We start from the raw sequence: 21,835 nt of genomic DNA on the forward strand, positions 1-21,835 counted from the left end.
AGAACTGAAGTGAATTTGGATCAATGTGATTGTAATTAAACTTATATTCTGACTTCCAAATTGTTCAAACACAAAAATAGTACACTGAATAAACTTTTGTTAACTGTAGCTATTACAACTCTTTGTATTATAGCCCATCATTCTTTCAGCACATAAGTCATTGTGTAAATATTAGCCATTCAGAATTCACTCTGGTCAAAACGAGTAAACATAAAGACCATAGAAATGTTACAAAGTGGTTGCATAACTTGCAAAAACCAAACAAGAGACTGATTATTTTTTTATTTGAATGATTTAGCATTTTTATTTTTGCTGAACAACCTTTTTTTTTGTTTTGTTGAATTGCGCTCCTGTGAAACACCTCGGGGTATTTTACTGCCTTAAAGGTGCTATATAAATGTTGTTGTTGTTGACCTTTGCCAGTCCACTTACACATTAGAAATCTCTTGGCATTATTTGAAGTAAAGTAGGGAGTTCTCCCAGTGTCCTAGGCAATAGTTACCCCTCAACCAATCCCACAAAAAGATTAGCTGGTCATTAGCTGTTTGTAGAATCTTTATTTTTCTATTCGTACACTGGATATGGGCGTCGCTAGCAAGGCAGCATTTATTGCCCATCCCTAATTGCTCTTGAGAAGGTGGTGTGAGCCGCCTTCTTGAACCACTGCAATCTGTGCTATGAAGGTTGATACAACTGAGTGGCTTGCTAATGGCCATTTCAGAGGGCAATTAAGAGTCAACCACAGTGCTATGGGTCTGGATTCACATGTAGGCCAGACCGGGTAAGGACAGCAGATGTCCTTCCCTAAAGGACACTAGTGAACCAATTGGGTTTTTACAACAATCCGGTAGTTTCATGGTCACCATTACTGATAAGAGCTTTTTATTCCAGATTTATTTAATGAACTGAATTTAAATTCCCCAGCTGCCGTGGTAAGATTTGAACTCATGTCTCCAGATCATTAGTCCAGGCCTCTGGATTATTGGTCCAGTAATATAAAATCTTGCAGTCATATTTGCCTACATAACAATAACTTATTGTATTTGAGACCTTCTGAGCGATGTGATAAGGCGCGATATAAATACAAATCTTCCAAGCGTTAATAATTTTAACATGATTATAGAAATGAAACAGTATAAGAGTATTGTGTAGACAGCTCTTTCTCTCTATTTGTTTTCGTGTCCTAGAAGTGATTGGTTCACACTTTATAATTACAGAATATCGGAAAAAGTCTCAAAAAGGCACTCGCGATCTGTAGGTACATACGGTTACAAAATTCAAGCACTAATGCATAGATAATGGGTGGGAACAAGGCATCCAAGCCTGCAGTCAACTTCAGTCATTCTAAATAAAGGGGCGATTTTCCATTCCCCTGCTTTTGGCGTGAGCTGGTGGTGCATACCGGAAAATTCTCCATCCCTAGCCCTTAATTTTATGTCCATTAAAATTAAAGAACAGGAGATCATTGTTCAGGGTATGCAACTTCTTGATACGCACTCCAGGCCTGCACTGAGAGCACTGAATTCTTCCATTACATCGGCGCTAAAGAGCACGGCTCCAAGGGGATTTGTTGGTTTGTGAGGTTTTAAATGAAGCTTGAAAATGTTAACGTTGGGCGAATGTGGACTGTTAGAACGCTACACAAAAACTAAATGAGAAATACTGTCACATTATCAGGAGGTCCATTGTTATTGCTAAGCTTAGTGCACTTGCGATTTCTGAATTTGCAATGTAAAAACCTGTCAGTTAAATATTTTTAATTCATCATCCCAGATTTTGCTGGAACGCGGCATGCCGTTAGTTCATGCTCATTTAGGTGTTAGCATTTTTGCTGGAAGTGCGCGCTGATAACAGCGCAGCGAGGGAAACAGGGCATGTGGGACCTTGCTGAACAACAGGACAGGCAGTGTATCTTCTTTACCAGTGGAATTAAAGGATTAAGAGATAAACAGTGGAAGGACGGAGGAGGGTGAATTAGAGTCAAATCAGGAAGAGAGAAAGAAATAAAGAGAGGGGAATAAAGATTGGATATAGGGAGAGAAAAGTGACAAAAAGGAACATTTAGAAAAAAACATTTAAAAATGTAAATCTGGCAACTTTAAAAACTCTGAAAACAATTCACAACCAGAAGGAGAAAACGGGGAACTATAGACTGGTTAGCCTGACATCAGTAGTAAGGAAAATGCTGGGGTCTATTATAAAGTGTGATAGCGGCACACTTAGATAATATCAACGGGATTAAACAAAGTCAACATGGATTTATGATAGGAAAATCATGTTTGACAAATCTACTGGAGTTTTGTGAGGATGTAACTGATAGAATAGATAAGGGAGAACCAATGGATGTAGTGTATTTGGATTTTCAGAAGGCCTTTGATAAAGTCCCACGTAAGAGGCTAATGTGCAAAATTAAAGCACATAGGATTGGGGGTAATGTATTGGCATGAATTGAAAATTGGTTAACTGACAGGAGACAGAGAGTAGGAATAAATTGGTCTTTTTCAGGGTGGCGGGCAGTGACTCGTGGGGTACCACAGGGATCAGTGCTTGGGCCCCAGCTATTCACAATATATATAAATGATTTGGATGAGGGAACCAAAAGTAATATTTCCAAGTTTGCTGACGACACAAAACTAGGTGGAATTGTGAGTTGTGAGGAGGATGCAAAGTCGCTGCAAGGTGATTTAGATAGGTTGAGTGAGTGGGCAAATACATGGCAGATGCAGTATAACGTGGATAAATGTGAAGTTATCCACTTTAGTAGGAAAAACATAAGGACAAAGTATTATGTAAATGGTGATGGCTTGGGAAGTGTCGATGTACAGAAGGACCTGGGTGTCCTTGTACACCATTCATTGAAAGCAAACATGTAGGTGCAGCAAGCAGTTCGGAAGGCAAATGGTATGTTGGCCTTCATTACAAAAGGATTTGAGTACAGGAGCAAGGATGTCTTACTACAGTTATACAGGGCCTTGGTGAGACCTCACCTGGAGTATTGTGTGCAGTTTTGGTCTCCTTACCTCTAAGAAAGGATATACTTGCCATAGAGGGAGTGCCAGACTGATTCCTGGGATGGCAGGACTGTCGTATGAGGAGAGATTGGGTAGACTAGGCCTATATTCACTAGAGTTTAGAAGAGAGGGGATGTCATTGAAATGTATAACATTCTGACTGGGTTGGATAGACTGGATGCGGGGAGGATGTTTTCACTGGCCGGGAAGTCTAGAACAATGGGTCACAGTCTCAGGATACGGTTAAGAAATTTAGAACAGAGATGAGGAGACATTTTTTCACTCAGAGGGTGGTGAACCTGTGGAATTCCCTACCACAGAAGGCTGTGGAGGCCAAGTCACTGAATATATTTAAGAGGGAGATAGACAGATTTCTAGAAACAAAAGGCATCAAGGGGTATGGGGAAAAAGCGGGAATATGGTGTTGAGATAGAGGATCAGCCATGATCATATTGAATGGTGGTGCAGACTCGAAGGGCTGAATGGCCTACTACTGCTCCTATTTTCTATGTTTCTATGAAATGAGACTCCACACTAATAATTGTTCACTTTCTGAGCAAAGGATGTTGACCTAGGCACCCGTTTCCCTAACAGCACTGTGGGAGTATCTTCACCACACGGACTACAGTGATTCAAGGCAGCGGCTCACCATCACCTTCTCAAGGGCAACTAGGGATGGGCAATAAACGTTGGCCTTGCCAGCGATGCCCACCTCCCATGAACGAATGAGAAAAAAGATTGGCAGTTGTAATGTATACACCTGTGAGTATGCTCACATGTTTGTAGATGTATTGCATTGTGAGTGGCTTAACGATGATGTTCACAGGACTCAATAAAACCCCAGTAATTTGGGTCTAGGTCATCCACGATGAGGTATGCCGTTGTGAGCCTAGTGGATGAACTAGCAATGTGTAGTGTGATTGCTAAACTTTGTTAATAAACCAACTAGTTCTTAAAGCAATGCGTTGCTATGAATTCTTAAGCAAAGAGCCCACGAAGCAAATACATTACTGCAGTCATTGACAATTCATCATCATCATAGGCAGTCCCTCGAACGAGGATGACTTGCTTCCACATGGGTTCACAGATGTTTCAACGAAGGACCCAATATTCCAGTCCTGAACTCCAGGGGTGGAAGATGCCTATGCATGGATTTTTTTGAACGTGTGGTGGCCGGTGCACACCAGCCACACACGGGCTTGACAGAGCTAGGTCTTGGTCCAGTGGCAAGGATTAACCAGGACGACTGGAGACCTGCTCTGCTGAATTCTGCCATTCAATCAGATCATGGCTGATCTGTAACTTAACTCTATTTACCTGCCATTGCTCCATATTCCTTGATACAACAAAAATCTATCCTGCTCAGTCTTGACATTTTCATTGGACCCCCAGCATCTACAGCTTTTTCAGCAGGGTGGGGGGGGGGGGGGAGGGGGGAGATTTCCAGATTCCCACTACCCTTTGTATGAAGAAGTGCTTCCTGACATCACTCCTGAATGGCCTGGCTCTGATTTTAACATTATGCCCTTGTTCTGGATTCCCCATCAGAGGGCGTTGTTTCTTGGTACCAGCTCTATTGAATCTCTTTAATCATTTTAAACACCTTGATTAGATTACCCTTCTAAGCTCAAGGAAATACAAGCCCAGTTTATGCAGCCTGTCCTGCCTGCAATAAGAACATAAGAACATAAGAAATAGGAACAGGAGTAGGCCATAAGGCCCCTCGAGCCTGCTCCGCCATTCAATAAGATCATGGCTGATTTGACAATTACCGTGTTGTTCAAAGGGTACTTATGAAGTTAATTACTAGAGTTAACCTTCTGTGGCGCGTTTTATGGGCAATTAATATGCCAATGCAGCAACTTCAACAAACTCACGGGGAGGTTAAGCGAGAGATGTAATTTTAGTGAAGCTAATGGCCAGCAACTTGTGGCGATTGGCAATTCACGGGGCATCACTCCCTCGCCACAAGTTGCTGGGCGATTGGCGCATTAATAAAGGTGTGCGTCGTTTTCAGCTAAATCTGGGCCGTGATAATTCTCACTTCTACGTATCTTCTCCCCACTCATTTACTTTTGTTTTTCAGTGGAAGTAAAAAAACAAAAAATTACCATAATTTTCTTTTAATTCTCCATTTTTACAGTCCTATTTTAAATGTTATTTCAGTCCCTCTTTTGGTCTCCCCATGCTAGGTAAAAGTGCTTGGGGTGGTGGGATAAATGGCCTCCCATCACTGTTCGAAGGAGGTGTGTGCGTGTACGGTGTGCGTGTGCATGAGGAAATTCGGACATGGATCTCACCAATTCATTCCCCCACCCCACTTCTTCACTGATGACACGCAGGCCACCGCTTGACTTGTACCTCAAACAGCAGAAGCCAAATCAGGAAACTGCAGTGGAGGTGAATCATGGGTGCAAAGCCAAACGTTACCACAGCACAATTGAGCACGTGACCACACTCATGATTGTATTTCAACTGTAGATATACGGAACTAACCAAATGTTAATTATAAGACTTCAGCAAGTATTACAACCTCAAGGTTTTTTTTATTGGCGACAGATCTGATTTTTATTTTCCATAATGCCCACCTCATCAGTTTTGAGTTCGAGATGTTGGTTATGCTGAAACAGCTCCAACTTTGGCAGTCGCATACTTAAGTCTGAAATAATTTTATTTCCAAACTCTTGTTATCTCAGCCCTTCCTGCTGGATAAGCAGGGTCTCTATGCAATTAAGAAAACAAATGCTATGACCAGCAGGTTAACTGTTACCTTGCTGAACAAACAGGAATTCTATACACCAGCGCAAACTGTGGTACGTATTCCACGTATGAAGTGGACTCATCCATTTTCTGGTATGTGGTATTATACTCGGCTGTTTAAACCTTCTGTTCGACCAAGCCATTCTCGTGTGAGCTACATGATATGATTGTAACCTTTGCTTACCAGAAGACAAAATGTTAATTTTGCAAAAATAACACATATTATTCTCTGGCTTCCCCCATTATTCCTGTGGCACAGATAATAACATAAGAATTAGGAGCAGGAGTAGGTCATTCAGCCCCTCGAGCCTACTCCGCCATTCAATAAGATCATGGCTGATCTTCCTCCTCAACTCCACTTTCCTGCACTGTCCCCATATCCCTTGATTCCTTTAATATCCAAAAATCTATCGATCTCCGTCTTGAATATATTCAACAACTGAGCCTCCACAGCCCTCTGGGGTGGAGAATTCCAAAGATTCACCCTGAGTGAAGAAATTTCTCCTCATCTCAGTCCTAAATAGCCGACCCCTTATTCTGAGACTGTGACCCCTGGTTCTAGACTCCTCAGCCAGTGGAAACAACCTCCTTGCATCTACCCTGTCTACCCGTGTCAGAATTTAGTATGTTTCAATGAGATCACCTCTCATTCTTCTAAACTCTAGAGAATATAAGCCCAGGCTACTCAATCACTCCTCATAGGACAATCTCCCCATCCCAGGAACCAGTCTATGACAAGTATATTCTTCCTCAGGTAAGAAGACCAAAACTGTACACAATACTCCAAGTGCAGTCTCACCAGGGCTCTATATAATTATAGGAAAATGTCTTTACTCTTATACTCATACATACATACATGTTTCACAGCTGCTAACATAGTACAATGCCCCTCTAACCGGCTGGTGGGAGGGTGGGTGAATGATAGTGGTCCAACAGGACTATCCCTCTGACACCCCTGTGGGGAAGTGTCTGGCCTCCATCCACTGCAGCTCCCGTGTGGAGAGTCACATGTGTAAGCCCACATCCTGCCACTCCAAAATACTCCAAGGCTGCATGCAAATGCAAAATTAGCATCTCTCGGGCCAAAAGGAACATTTGGGGAGGTTTGGTTCTTTAATGCAAATATCCTGATCAATTGCAGTGCATTATAAAACAGGAAGTCGCATTTTTTTAAATGATATCATTAATGATGTTTCAACATTTTTTTAAATAAATGCAACACATACCCTCTTTTTGGTTTGAAACCCACTATATTGTAAGATTACAGTCAATCATGCAATTGCAATGACTTTTCTCAGACAGCAATGGGTCTGAATTCCTAGAATCATAGAATGGTTACAGCACAGAAGGAGGCCATTCAGCCCTTCGAGCCCGTGCCGGCTCTCTGCAAGAGCACTTCAGCTAGTCCCACTCCTCTGCCCCTTCCCCGTAGCCCTGCAAATTTTTTCCTTCAGGTACTTATCCAATTCCCTTTTGAAAGCCACCCACCCTTTCGGGCAGTGCATTCCAGATCCTAACCACACACTGCGTAAAAAAGTTTCTCCTCGTGTCGCCTTTGGTTCTTCTGCCAATCACCTTAAATCTGTGTCCTCTGGTTCTCTGGAATTAAGCCCAGTCTGAAGTGAGACACTGAATGGTTTTATTTAACCTAGCGAATTGTTTCCCAACAGTGTAATGAAGCTGCAAAACTTTACAATCTAATTGCTTAATATCACTTCAATGCTGGAGGAGCTAGGTTAGACCTGGTGAGAAAGATTTGGGCTTTCAACCAGAGACTCTCGGCCTCCAGGTGGCTCAGACACGGCTGGCCTCAATGGGTAATATTTATAATAATTTATATTCAGTTTGGACACTAGATGGAGCATTTTATCACTGCGATGCAGTGAAGGAGCCGATACAGAAAACTTGCAGGACTGGTATGCCTTTGAGAAACACTCCTCCTGTTGGCAGAATGACATTGCTCCAGAAACAGTAGGAACACAGAGAATCGACCTGAAACATTAATCTGTTCTTTATCTTTTCAAATGCTGATGGACCTGGTGTGTACTTCTTGCATTTTCTGTTGCTATTGTTACCCTGGCAGGGTGACTTGGGCAGGTTAGGTGAGTGGGCAAACGCGTGGCAGATGAGTATAATGTGGATAAATGTGAGGTTATCCACTTTGATGGGAAAAAAACACGAAGGCAGAATATTATCTGAATGGCGGCAGATTAGGAAAAGGGGAGATGCAACAAGACCTGGGTGTCATAGTACATCAGCCATTGAAAGTGGGCATGCAGGTACAGCAGGCAGTGAAGAAGGCAAATGGTATGTTGGCTTTCATAGCTAGGAGATTTGAATATTGGAGCAGAGAGGTCTTACTGCAGTTGTACAGGGCCTTAGTAAGGCCTCATCAGGAAAATTAGGTTCAGTTTTGGTCTCCTAATCTGAGGAAGGATGTTCTTGCTATTGAGGGAGTACAGCGAAGGTTCACCAGACTGATTCCTGGGATGGCAGGACTGACATATGAGGAAAGACTGGATCGACTGGGCCTGTATTCAGTTTAGAAGGATGAGAGGGGATCTCATAGAAACGTATAAAATTCTGACGGGACTGGACAGGTTAGATGCAGAAAGAATGTTCCCAATGTTGGGGAAGTCCAGAACCAGGGGACATAGTCTAAGGATAAGGGGTAAGCCATTTAGGACCGAGATGAGGAGAAACTTCTTCACTCAGAGAGTTAACCTGTGGAATTCCCTGCCGCAGAGAGTTGTTGATTCCAGTTCATTGGATATATTCAAGAGGGAGTTAGATATGGCCCTTACGGCTAAAGGGATCACGGGGTATGGAGAGAAAGCAGGAAAGGGGTACTGAGGTGAATGATCAGCCATGATCTTATTGAATGGTGGTGCAGGCTCGAAGGGCCGAATGGCCTACTCCTGCACCTATTTTCTATGTTTCTATGTTAACGTTACTGCAATAGAATCACGGAATGATACAACAGAGGAGGAGGAGGCCATTCGGCCCATTGTACCTATGCCGACTCTTCAGTAGAGCGATCCAATTAATCCCAGTTCCCTGCTCCTTCCCCATAGCCCTGTCAATCTTTTCACTTCAAGTATTTATCCAATTCCCTTTTGAAGGTTATTATTGAATCTGCTTCCACCACCCTGTCAGGCAGTGGAATCCAGATCACAACAACTCGCTGCTAAAAAAAACATTTCCCCTCATGTCATCTCTGGTTCTTTTGTCAATCACCATAAATCTGTGTCCTCTGGTTACTGACCCTTCTGTCATTGGAAACAGTTTCTCCTTATTTACTCTCTCAAAACCATTCATGATTTTGAACATATTTATCAAATCTCCTCTTAACCTTCTCTGCTCCAAGGAGAACAACCCCAGCTTCTCCAGTCTATTCATATCACTGAAGTCCCTCGTCCCAGGAACCATTCTCGTAAATCTCCTCTGCCCTCTCTCCAATCCTTCTTAAAATCTGGTGCCCAGAACTGGAACACAATATTCCAGCTGAGGCCTAACCAGTGTTTTATAAAGGTTTAACATAACTTCCTGGCTTTTGTACTCTATTCCTCTATTAATAAAGCCAAGGATCCCCTAGGCTTTTTTTAAGCAGCCTTCTCAACTTCTCCTGCCACCTTCAAAAATGTGTGTATATACACCCCCAGATGTCTCTGTTCCTACACCCCCTTTAAAATTGTACCATTTAGTTCCTATTGCCTCTCCTTATTCTTCCTATCAAAATATATCACTTCACACTTCTGCGTGAAATTTCACCTGCCATGTGTCTGCCCATTTAACCAGTCTGTTTATGTCCTTCTGAAGACTATCACTATCCTCCTCATTGTTTACTACATTTCCAAGTTTTGTATCATCTGCAAACTTTGAAATTATGCCATGTATACCCAAGTCCAGGTTATTAATATATATAAAAAAGAGCAATGGTCCTAATACCACCCCCCCTGGGGAACAGCACTGCATACTTCCCTCCAGTCTTAGAAACAACCATTCACTACTCTCTGCTTTGTGTCATTTAGCCAATTTTGTATCCATGCAGCCGCTGTCCCTTTAATGCCATGAGTTTTAATTTTGCTAACATCAATTATGTGATACCTTGTCAAATGCCATTTGGGACATGATCTTTGCAGCGCATCGGCTGCAGGAAAAATGCATGGAACAGCGCCAGCCTTTATACATGGCCTTTTTCGACCTTACAAAGGCCTTTGATGCTGTCAACTGCGAGGGTCTATGGAGCGTCCTCCTCCATTTCAGATGCCCCCAAAAGTACGTCACCATACTCCGCCTGCTCCACGACGCCATGCAGGCCGTGATCCTTACCAACGGATCCATCACAGACCCAATTCATGTCCGGACCGGGGTCAAGCAGAGCTGAGTCATCGCCCCAATCCTCTTCTCAATCTTCCTCGCTGCTATGCTCCACCTCACAGTTGATAAGCTCCCCGCTGGAGTGGAGCTAAATTACAGAACCAGTGGGAAGCTGTTCAACCTTCGCCGTCTCCAGGCCAAGTCCAAGACCACTCCAACCTCTGTCATCGAGCTACAGTATGCAGACGACGCCTGCGTCTGTGCACACACAGAGGCTGAACTCCAGGTCATAGTCGACGTATTTACCGAGGTGCATGAAAGCATAGGCCTTACACTAAACATTAGTAAGACAAAGGTCCTCCACCAGCCTGTCCTCGCCGCACAGCACTGCCCTCCAAACATCAAGATCCACGGTGTGCCCCTGGACAACGTGGACCACTTCCCCTATCTCGGGAGTCTCCTATCAACAAGGAAATTGATGGGATTGAAGGCCGATAAATCCCCAGGGCCTGATGGACTGCATCCCAGAGTACATAAGGAGGTGGCCTTGGAAATAGCGGATGCATTGACAGTCATTTTCCAACATTCCATAGACTCTGGATCAGTTCCTATGGAGTGGAGGGTAGCCAATGTAACCCCACTTTTTAAAAAAGGAGGGAAAGAGAAAACAGGGAGTTATAGACCGGTCAGCCTGACATCGGTAGTGGGTAAAATGATGGAATCAATTATTAAGGATGTCATAGCAGCGCATTTGGAAAGAGGTGACATGATAGGTCCAAGTCAGCATGGATTTGTGAAAGGGAAATCATGCTTGACAAATCTTCTGGAATTTTTTGAGGATGTTTCCAGTAGAGTGGACAAGGGAGAACCAGTTGATGTCCAGAACCAGGGGTCACAGTCTAAGGATAAGGGGTAAGCCATTTAGGACCGAGATGAGGAGAAACTTCTCAGAGAGTGGTGAACCTGTGGAATTCTCTACCACAGGAAGTTGTTGAGGCCAATTCACTAAATATATTCAAAAAGGAGTTAGATGTAGTCCTTACTACTAGGGGGATCAAGGGGTATGGCGAGAAAGCAGGAATGGGGTACTGAAGTTGCATGTTCAGCCATGAACTCATTGAATGGCGGTGCAGGCTCGATGGGCCGAATGGCCTACTCCTGCACCTATTTTCTATGTTTCTATGTTTCTAACAAGAGCAGGCATTGATGATGAGATCCAACACCGCCTCCAGTGCGCCAGTGCAGCCTTCGGCCGCCTGAGGAAAAGAGTGTTTGAAGATCAGTCCCTCAAAACTGTCACCAAGCTCATGGTCTACAAGGCTGTAGTAATACCCGCCCTCCTGTATGGCTCAGAGTGTGGCTCAGTAGGTAGCACACTCGCCTCGAAGTCAGAGGGTTGTGGATTTAAGTCCCACTCCAGGGACTTGAGCACATAAATCTAGGTTGACACTCCAGTGTAGTGCTAAGGGAGTGCTGCACTGTCAGAAGTACCATCTTTCGGATGAGACGTTAAGCCGAGGCCCCATCTGATCTCTCATAAGAACCTAAGAAATAGCACAGGAGTAGGCCATTTGGCCCCTCGAGCCTGCTCCACCATTTAATAAGATCATGGTTGATCTGATCATGGATTCAGCTGCACTTCTCATAACCCTTTATTCCCTTATTGCTTAAAAATCTGACTATCTCTGCCATAAATATATTCAATGACCCAGCCTCCATAGATCTATGGGGCAGAGAATTCCAAAGATTTACCTCTGTGAAAGAAGAAATTCCTCCTCAACTCAGCTTTAAATGGGCGGCCCCTTATTCGGAGGGAGCAGACCGGGAGGCCATTTGGCCTGGGATAGGTGCGGGGAGCCGACCGGGAGGCCATTTGACCAGAGTTAGGTGCAGGACTGGAGGGTGGAGGCCACTCGGCTAGGGCTAGGTGCGGGACCAGGAGAGTGGAGGCCACTCGGATAGGGCTAGGTGCGGGACCAGGAGGGTGGAGGCCACTCGGCCAGGGCTAGGTGCGGGACCAGGAGGGAGGAGGCCACTCGGCCAGGGCTAGGTGCAGGACTGGAGGGTGGAGGCCACTCGGTCAGGGCTAGGTATGGAACTGGGAGGGGGGAGGCCACTCGGCCAGGGCTAGGTGCGGGACCAGGAGGGAGGAGGCCACTCGGCCAGGGCTAGGTGCGAGGGAGCGGACCGGGAGGGCACTGGGCCTGGGATAGGAGTAGGGATCGGCACTGGCATCGGTGGGGGGGGGGACTTTAATAATTTAATGGAGGTAAGTTGCTACAATGTATTTGTGCTTGTGGAATTGCTACAATGTATCTGTGCTTGTGGAATTGCTACAATGTATTTTAATGTGTTGTGCAGGTTGCAACCTAGCTGTATATTTCCCTTTCCAGCCTCAGCCCGCATTGTGTTTCTGGTTACCGTGGCAACCCGATCTTTTTGACGCAGATCAAGGCTTCACCCCCAAAACAAAAGGACAGGCTAGGCTGCGCCAAAATGAAGAAATCAAAAGAGGAAACTTGGACCCCAAAAAACGGGCACAACTCTTCAAGTACGCCAAAAGAAAGCTTTGGGGAAAATTGAGCCCATAATCTATCTTCCCTTTCCTTACTATTTTTTCTCAGGTGGACATAAAAGCACTATTTCGAAGAAGAGCAGGGAAATTATCCCCGGTGTCCTGGCCAATATTTATCTCTTAATCAACATAACAAAAAAATAAATTATCTGGTCATTATCACATTGCTGTGTGTGGGAGCTTGCTGTGCGCATATTGGCTGCCGCGTTTCCCACATTACAACAGTGACTACACTCCAAAAGTACTTCATTGGCTGTAAAGTGCTTTGAGACGTCTGGTGGTCGTGAAAGGCGCTATATAAATGTAAGCTTTTCTTTCTTCTTTCTTTAATTCATCACAGAACTTGATCAAGTTTGCCAAACATGGTTTGTCTTAAACAAATCCGTGCTAGCTTTCATTTATTAGCCCATACTTTTCTATATGCCGATTAATTTTGTCCCGGATTATAAGTTTCCCCACGTCGACATCAGAGGGTGAATAGTGGGTAAATAAAATAATGTCTTTCTCATATTGGAATATTACTGAAATGTTTTAATTAGTGTGGCTGTTACATAGTCCATTGTTACTGAAATACCTTGTTGCTGGAAGGCTCCCAGACACACTTCAACCAATAGCAGTGACAGTATTTACAAAATTACAGTATTGAATGAAAAACTAATATCAAATTAAAAGATTTATATTTATTTTTTTATATAAATGTTTTGCCCTTTCTCTCCTGAAGATGCTGACTCATGTCCGAGGTACCATTCCACAGGTACTTCACCCAAGAGGGCTAATTTGCCTTGAAGGGGAATAATTTGCACGGTTATGGACAACATTCCCCCTATGGTATGCTAGTTCGCGGCCGCGCATCGATCGGGAGGTCCCGCGCAGGTCGATCACCAGCTGTTGCCGCTGGAAAAGATATCGAGCACAGGCGGCTGTGCAAATTTAAAGGGACCACGAACAGAATGAAAATTAGAGGGAACGTTAGTTATGTGGCTGGCCTCCCACATTCTACCCTATGTAATCTCGGCTGCCCAAGTCCTAACTTGCACCAAGTCCCACTCAGCCATCAACCTTGTGCTCACTGACCGACATTAGATTCCGGTGAAATAATGCCTCGATTTCAAAATTTTGTATCCATGCAGCCACTGTCCCTTTAATGCCATGAACTTTAATTTTGCTAATGTCTATTATGTGGTACATTGTCAAACGCCTTTTGAAAGTTCAACCACACTACCTTCATCAATCTTCAGTGTCAGCTGTAGCTCAGTGGGTAGCACACTCGCCTCTGAGTCAGAAGGTTCTGGGTTTGAGCACATAAATCTAGGCTGACACTCCAGTGCAATGCTGAGGGAGCGCTGCACTGTCAGAGGTGCCGTTTTTCCCTCCCTATCTCTGTAATCTCTTCCAGTCCCACAACCCCCTGAGATGTCTGCGCTCCTCTAATTCTGCCTTCTTGAGCATCCCTGATTATAATCGTTCAACTGTTGCCCGGGCCCCAAGTTCTGGAACTTCCTCCCTAAACCTCTCCGTCTCTCTACCTCTCTTTCCTCCTTCAAGATGTTCCTTAAAACCTACCTCTTTCCCGTGCTAATTTCTACTTATGCGGCTCGGTGTCAAAATTATTATTTTTAAAATGATCTCAGAACACTCCTGTGAAGTGCCTTGGGACATTTCACTATGTTAAAAGCGCTATATAAATACAAGTTGTTGTTTTAAATTGGTCAGCTCCTTCAAAGAGCCGGCACAGGCCGATGAGCCAAATGGACGCTTTCTGTGCTATGATTCTAAGTGGCCATTCTTCACGGGTGGGCCTAGGCAGCAAGTATTGACAGGTTATTGGACTGTCGCAGCAACACAGCCAAGCCCAGATGTCTCTTTGCTTACACAGTGATCGGCAGCCAGAACTCTGGCAGAATGGAACGTTCCATAAAACAGCAGCAGGGGAGAAAGCTGCACTAATCATAGCTGGAATGTCTTCAGGAGTCAGGTTTGATTATGAAGTCAAGCTAGCTGCACGCGCAATTGTGATTTAGGTAGGCTGTCCAATTTCTAATCCAGGTCGTTCCGTAGCTCTGTTCCCAATTGCATAGACACCCCTCACAATGTTCTACCTCTCTAAGGAATAACAATAGAGCTACGTAAACACTCAGGTCCAATAAGGTACATTGTTCAAAAAACAGTTCTTTTATGACTGTGCATTGACCTTAAAAGTAACAAATATATGACCACCGGACACTATCAGGCCTACTCTAAAGCCTTTTTATTAAAAGATGCATGTTCTCTGCATTTCAGAATGTGTATTCATAGGAGTGTATATATGCTAATAGACATATGTACAATAACCGTGATGCTGATCATTTATCATTGTGCAAAAGCTTATCGCATAACTGCACACGGAGAATCTGAAAACACTGATCGCACAAGTTAGGATAGGAAAATGCATTTCAGAATGAGAGCAGGAGAGAGAGACAGGTTGGGGTGGGGGGGGGGGGTGGGGGGGGTTGCAGGGAGAGAAGGGAGTGAGTGGAAAGAGAGGGAAGGAAACGGGGAGGGAGAGGAGAGAGAGGGGAGGGGGGGGAAGAGAGAGCAAGGGAAGAGGGGGAAGAGGGAGGGAAAGAGGGGGAGGGGAGGGAGAGAGAAAGAAAGTGTGGGGAGAGAGTGAGGGGAAGGGGAGAGAGAGAGCGAGGGAGAGGGGGAGGGGAGAGAAAGAGAGGGAACAGACTTACTCCTTACCATCGCTCCTTTAACTCCAGGAGGCCCTGGAGGTCCCGTTTCACCACGGTCACCCTGCAGAAACAAGAGAAGGCGGTATTTAGTTGGAATTCCAGAATACACGCCTCACATCTGCTCTAACATTAAGTACACTTATAAGCTGGGACAAGAGATTGAGGTTTAGTGTGCGTCATCACTGATGCATTGTAACTGTGGCTTTCCATTCGCTTAAATGCACAGCAGCACCTCATTGTGTAAACAGCTCAACATAAGACCATAATAAATACGAGCAGGAATTGGCCATTCGGCTCCTTGTGCCTGCTCCGCCATTCAATAAGATCATGGTTGATCTTCGACCTCAAATCCACTTTATCGCACTATCCCTTGATTCCCTTAGTATCCAAAAATCTATTGATCTCGGTCTTGAATATACTAATCGACTAAGACTCCATAGCCCTCTGGGGTAGAGAATTCCAAAGATTCACAATGCTTTGAGTGAAAAAATTTCTCATCTCAGTCCTAAATGGCCAACCTCTTATTCTGAGACTATGGCCCCTGGTTCTAGACTCCTCAGTCAGAGGAAACATCTTCCCTGCATCTACCCAGTCAAGCCCTGTAAGAATTTTGTAGGTTCAATGAAATCATCTCTCATTCTTCTAAATGCTAGAGAATTTAGGCCTAGTCTACTCAATCTCTCCTCATTCCACCCCCCTCTCAGGAATCAGTCTGGTGAACCTTTGCTGCACTCACTCTAAGGCAAGCATATCTGCTTATAAATCTGTGTGAGAATCAAACAAGCTGATTCATTATCTATCTGTATAAAAATAGCTTTTTCAATTTGTATTGCTCTTATACTGCAGTGCAAGAAGTCAGCAGGCATCCATGATAAAACCTCCATTTGTAGAGTTTTCCTAAATTTCAATACCTCTTTTTCTTTGCGTTATTGGGTCATTGTCAGGAAGAGTTCTTGCAGGCGCCAAGGAAATGAGAAATAAGGAAAACAAGAAATTGACCAGAGGTTCTGGTGTGGATTTTTTTAATCCTTGCATGCAATGGAATATTGTTGTCAGTTTGATAGGCAATAGAGTGACTCTAAATGTGATCACACCTGGAATACTGTGAGCAGTTCTGGGCACCACATCTTAGGAAGGATATATTGGTCCTGGAGGGAGTGCAGCGTAGGTTTACCAGAATGATACCCGGACTTCAAATATTAAGATAGGAGGAGAGTGTACACAAATTAGGGTTGTATTCCCTTGAATTTAGACGGTTAAGGGGTGATCTGATCGAAGTATTCAGGATATTAGGGTAGGAGAGATAGAGAAAAAGTATTTCCGCTGGTTGGGGAATCTAGGACTAGAGGGCATAGTCTAAAAATTAGAGCCAGACCTTTCAGGGGCGAAATTAGGAAACACGAAGGGCGGTAGAAGTTTGGAACTGTCATCCACAAATGGAAATTGATGCTAGGTCAATAATTAATTTTAAATCAGAGATTGATAGCACTTTGTTAACCAATGGTATTAAGGCATATGGGCCAAAGGCAGGTATATGGAGTTAGGTCGTAGATCAGTCATAATCTCATTGAATGACGGAGCAGGCTCGAGGGGCTGAATGGGCTCCTCCTGTTCCTGTGTAAGCCAGCAATAACTGGGTACCATTCCAGTATGATGTCCTCAGAGGAACATACAAGATTAACATTTTGCAACAATTTCACCACAACTTGAGTCACAAGTGTTTTACCACTACTGTTTTGTGAAGATTTTAATTAGAACAAGCTGAAAAGTTGTTTCTGAGTTCAATTATACCCAGACAATTTGATCAGTTTGGATTTGAGATAACACTTACATAAGAACATAAGAAATAGGAGCAGGAGTAGGACATTTGTCCCCTCGAGCCTGCTCCGCCATTTAATAAGATCATGGCTGATCTGATCCTGGCCTCAACTCCATTTCCCTGCCCGTTCTCCATAACCCTTGACTCCCCTCTAGTTCAAGAATCTGTCTATCTCAACCTTGAATATATTCAATGACTCGGCCTTCACAGCTCTCTGGGGTAGAGAATTCCACAGATTCACGAGCCACTGAGAGAAGAAATTCCTCCTCATTTACGTCTTAAATGGGTGACCCCCTTATTCTGCAATGATGCCCCCTAGTTCTAGATACCCCCATTTCTGCCTGTTTCAGATAAATGCAACATAAATAATGCCCGGCTCTGGCGAGAAAATAGATAGCAAGCGCCAGAGAGAAGTCGGAAACCAGGAATGGTGCCACATGGCATTGGGGAACCAAAGCACGGTGTTAGAGTGGTGGGATTCTGAGTTCACAGTTGCAATCCTCAGTAGCAGTTTGAAGGAAATGCTGAACGGGAGGGGGCGGGGCCAGGGGAGACGATGCCTTGGTGGGGCAAACAGAGCTATCCTTCTTGTAAACATGCAGCACCATTTCCCCTTCAGCTCCACTTCAGCAGGGACTAAACAGGAGCTGGACAGTGGGGTTGCTCGGTCACTTGTGCAGGGAACCGTAGTTCAAACCCCGCTGCAGCAAATTTGCAAAATTGGAATCAATAAATCTGGTAATTTGTTGCCTGGCAGCAGAAACATTGACCAGGAAAGGTGCTGGTTCATTGATGTCCTTTAGGGAAGGGCGCCTACCACTCCCACCTGGTCTGGCCTACAGGTGACTCCAGTCCAATGCATGGCTGATGAAAATATCTCAGTATCAGCTGTGGCTCAGTGGGTAGCACTCTCTCGCTTCTGAGTTCAAGTGGGTTCAAGTTCCCACTCCAGGGACTTGAGCACAAAAATCTAGGCTGACACTCCAGTGCAGTGCTGAGGGAGCGCTGCACTGTTGGAGGTGCCGTCTTTCAGATAAGACGTTAAACCGAGGTCCCGTCTGCTCTCTCAAGGGGACATAAAAGATCCTACAGCACTATTTCAAAGAAGAGCAGCGGATAATCCCTGTTTTTTTGGCCATTATTTATCCCTCAATCAAAATAACAAAAAACCCCAGTATATCTGGTCATTATCACTTTGCTGTTTGTGGGAGCTTGCTGTGCACAAATTGGCTGCCGCGTTTCCTACATTACAACAGTGACTACAGTCCAAAAGAACTTCATTGGTTGTAATGCATTTTGAAATGTCTGATGGTCGTGAAAGGCGCTATATAAATCCAAATCCTGTCTTTCTTTCTGGGGAACTAAGGATCATCATGTATACTGTAATACATACTGTAAGTATGCTCACAGGTCTGTTGAGTTGTGAGTGGCTTAGCCAATCACGTGATGTTCACAAGATTCAATAAAACCTCAGCCAGTTGGGTTCGGGGGATCCACGATGAGGCAGGTGGTTGTGAACCTGGTGGATGAACTGGTAATGTGCAGTGTGATGGTTAATCCTTTGCTAATAAACCAACTCGTTCTTAATAGTAATGTATTGCTATAAATTCTTAAGCAAAGAGCCCATGAAGCAAATACATTATACATACTGCCTTGCTAGTAAGCACCTCCAACAGTGAGCACTCCCTCAGCACTGCACTGGAGTGTCAGCCTAGATTTTTGTGCTCAAATCACTGGGACTTGAACGCACAACCTCCTGACACAGAGGCAGGAGTGACACCCTAACAAGAGCTCAAGATTCCCAGATAAACATTTTAGGGAGATTCGAAGCAACTTGTTTTGCCAAACATGGGAGCCAGATAAACACACGAGAGAGGAAGGAATAGAAGGATAGGTTAATGGGGTGAGATGAAAAAGGGTGGGAGGAGGCTTGTATGGAGTATAAACACCAGCACAGACCAGTTGGGCCGAATGGCCTGTTTCTGTGCTGTAAATACTATGTAAAATACAACTTTGAAAATGTGCCTGTACATTGGGATTCCTTTTGCTTCCTCACTTGGTGAACACTGTACCTGTTTCTAACCATTTTGGATTAAGCTACAGCTTAACATTAACGTGTCTGGATTACTTCTGTCAATCCCTGTTATTTCAATAGTAGAACATGGATCAAATGCAGTACAAGAAATAAACCTATTTCTAAGCATGAACCTCCCTCCCCCTTTCTCCCAATACAGCTCTCCTCACTCAGCAGGTGTCACCAAAACTTTTACCAAATCATCCTGTGGTCAGTTGCCTTGAGGTGTGCTTGAGCCATCTTAGATTTGAGAGCGAAATGATTGGCTTCCACGAGTTGTTGGAAAAATTGAACATTCCAATTTTACCAGGTAGACAGACTTGGAACTGTCCTGCTTGTAAAGCAGGCTACTCTACTGACATTACACTGTGGGACTCAGATCTGTCACCAGGCTAGACTGCATTGTGTTCACGTCACTTCTGTTAACATCACGTGTCTCTGCCCCTGCCTCAGCTCATCCGCTGCTGAAACCCTCATCCGTGCCTTTGTTACCTCTGGACTTGACTATTCCAATGCACTCCTGGCTGGCCTCCCACGTTCTATCCTACGGAAACTTGAGGTCTTCCAAAACTTGGCAGCCCGTGTCCTAACTCGCGTCAAGTCCTGCTTACCCATCACCTCTGTGCTCGCCGACCTAAATTGGCTCCCGGTTAAGCAACGCCTTGATTTCAAAATTCTCATCCCTGTTTTCAAATCCCTCTATGACATCGCCCCTCCCCCCTATCTCTGTAATCTCCTCCAGCCGCACAACCCCCGCAAGATAACTGCACTCCTCTAATTGTGTCTTCTTGAACATTCCTGATTATAATCACTCAACCATCGGTGGCCATGCCTTCAGCCGCTTAGGCCCTAAGCTCTGGAATTCCCTCCCTAAACCTCTCTGCCTCTCTTTCTTTCTTAAAACCTACCTCTTCGACCAAGCTTTGGTTATCTGCCCTAATTTCTCCTTATGTAGCTCAGTGTCAAAGTGTTTGTCTCATAACACTCCTGTGAAGCGTCTTGGGACATCTTACTATGTTAAAGGTGCTATATAAATACAAGTTGTTGTTGTTCCAGCAGTCATTAACATCCACGTATAATTTAAATGCTTATTAGATTCCAATAACTCACTTTGAACACAAATTGGTGGCTGTAAAATTAACGTACCTTTTCCCCAACTTTCCCAATTTCTCCGATGTGTCCGATGAATCCCGGCTCCCCCTGGTATAGGAATACAAAAACAGAAAGGTTGTTGCAATTGAGAAATAATAATAAATGATTGTAGCGTATTCAGTGTTCCAACATCCGACCACTCTGGCTTGCGATTCGGTCACAGCAATGATTGTACGAATTGTGCTTAAAAGACATGCAGCTGAAACAGTTTCTAACGGTCGTTTGGTCTTTCTCTTGCCATGGGTCTGATGTATTTGCAGGTTCACAGATTGCTCAGTGGGAGGGGTACAGGGTCACACTGGGGCAGAGGTTGCCACCCGCTTTACCCGAAAGCTGGCCATGCATCAACAAAAGCAGAGAGTACAGAAAACCAAAAGCTTGTGCCTTGGAAAAGCGACTTCAAAGGAGACTAAAATCGGGCGGATGGAAAAACCAGTGCCGTGCCCGATCCTGTCGGTTTTTCCGATAGGCAGGTTAGGTTAAAACTGCCCCTGTCGTGTCATCGCAGGCTGTGAGATTCTTGGATTCAACTCCACAGTGGCAGGAGGTCAACAGTCATAAGTTGTCTAGTGTTCTTATCCCTGCATAAATGGATTGTAAAGATAAAAAACAAAAATCTTTCCGTGGTCGCAAGATTATGTGATTGCACGAGAGAGGGTAGAGAGGAGATTTACGAGGATATTGCATGGACTGGAGAATTTTCGCTATGAAAGATTAGATAGGCTGGGGTTGTTTTCTTTGGAACAGAGGCTGAGGGGAGATTTAATTGAGGTGTATAAAATTATGAGGGGTCTGGGTAGAGTGGATAGGAAGGACTTATTTCTCTTAGCAGAGGGGTCAATAACCAGGGAGCATAGATTTAAAGTAGTTGGTGGAAGGATTAGAGGGGAGTTGAGGAGAATTTTTTTCATCCAGAGGGTGGTGGGGGTCTGGAACTCACTGTCTGAAAGGGTAGTAGTGGCAGAAACCCTCACCGCATTTACAAAGTACTTGGATGTGCACTTGAAGTGCCGTAACCTGCAGGGCTACGGACCTAGTACTGGAAAGTGGGATCAGGCTGGATAGCTCTTTTTTGACCAGCACAGACATGATGGGCTGAATGGCCTCCTTCTGTGTCATAATTTATCTATGATTCTATGATTATGGGCAGCCAGATGCTAAATTCTCATGGGGCATCATCAAAAATCAACAGACCAAAGACTTGGCCACAATTATTAAGCTCTTGTGTGATGACAAGGGTAGCGAGGACAGCTATTTCCGTGCTCCTTCCAAACACTGCTCTGGTTATCACCCGAGGTGGAAGTAATAGTTCTAAAAAAGAAACTACAGGTTTGCTTTGGAAGTCAGCTTGCTATTCACACATCATTAACAGCTGCAGTCAGAAATAAATTAATCCTCATTTAACTGAAG

The 21,835-nt window shown here is 44.3% G+C and overlaps 1 protein-coding gene across 1 annotated transcript in view; it reads right to left on the bottom strand.

Annotated features, from left to right (window-relative positions):
- The window catches only part of col27a1b (collagen, type XXVII, alpha 1b), a 740,056-nt gene that overhangs the window by 254,979 nt on the left and 463,242 nt on the right, over positions 1 to 21,835 (bottom strand). Inside the window, exons 25-26 of the mRNA XM_070863596.1 lie at positions 20,420 to 20,473; positions 15,388 to 15,441 (exon numbers count right to left, since the gene is read on the bottom strand). Of these exons, the coding sequence (XP_070719697.1) occupies positions 15,388 to 15,441; positions 20,420 to 20,473 (108 nt within the window). The remainder of the gene's footprint in view (positions 1 to 15,387; positions 15,442 to 20,419; positions 20,474 to 21,835) is intronic.

Source organism: Pristiophorus japonicus, chromosome 20, assembly GCF_044704955.1.
Source record: "Pristiophorus japonicus isolate sPriJap1 chromosome 20, sPriJap1.hap1, whole genome shotgun sequence".
Taxonomy (NCBI): domain Eukaryota; kingdom Metazoa; phylum Chordata; class Chondrichthyes; family Pristiophoridae; genus Pristiophorus; species Pristiophorus japonicus.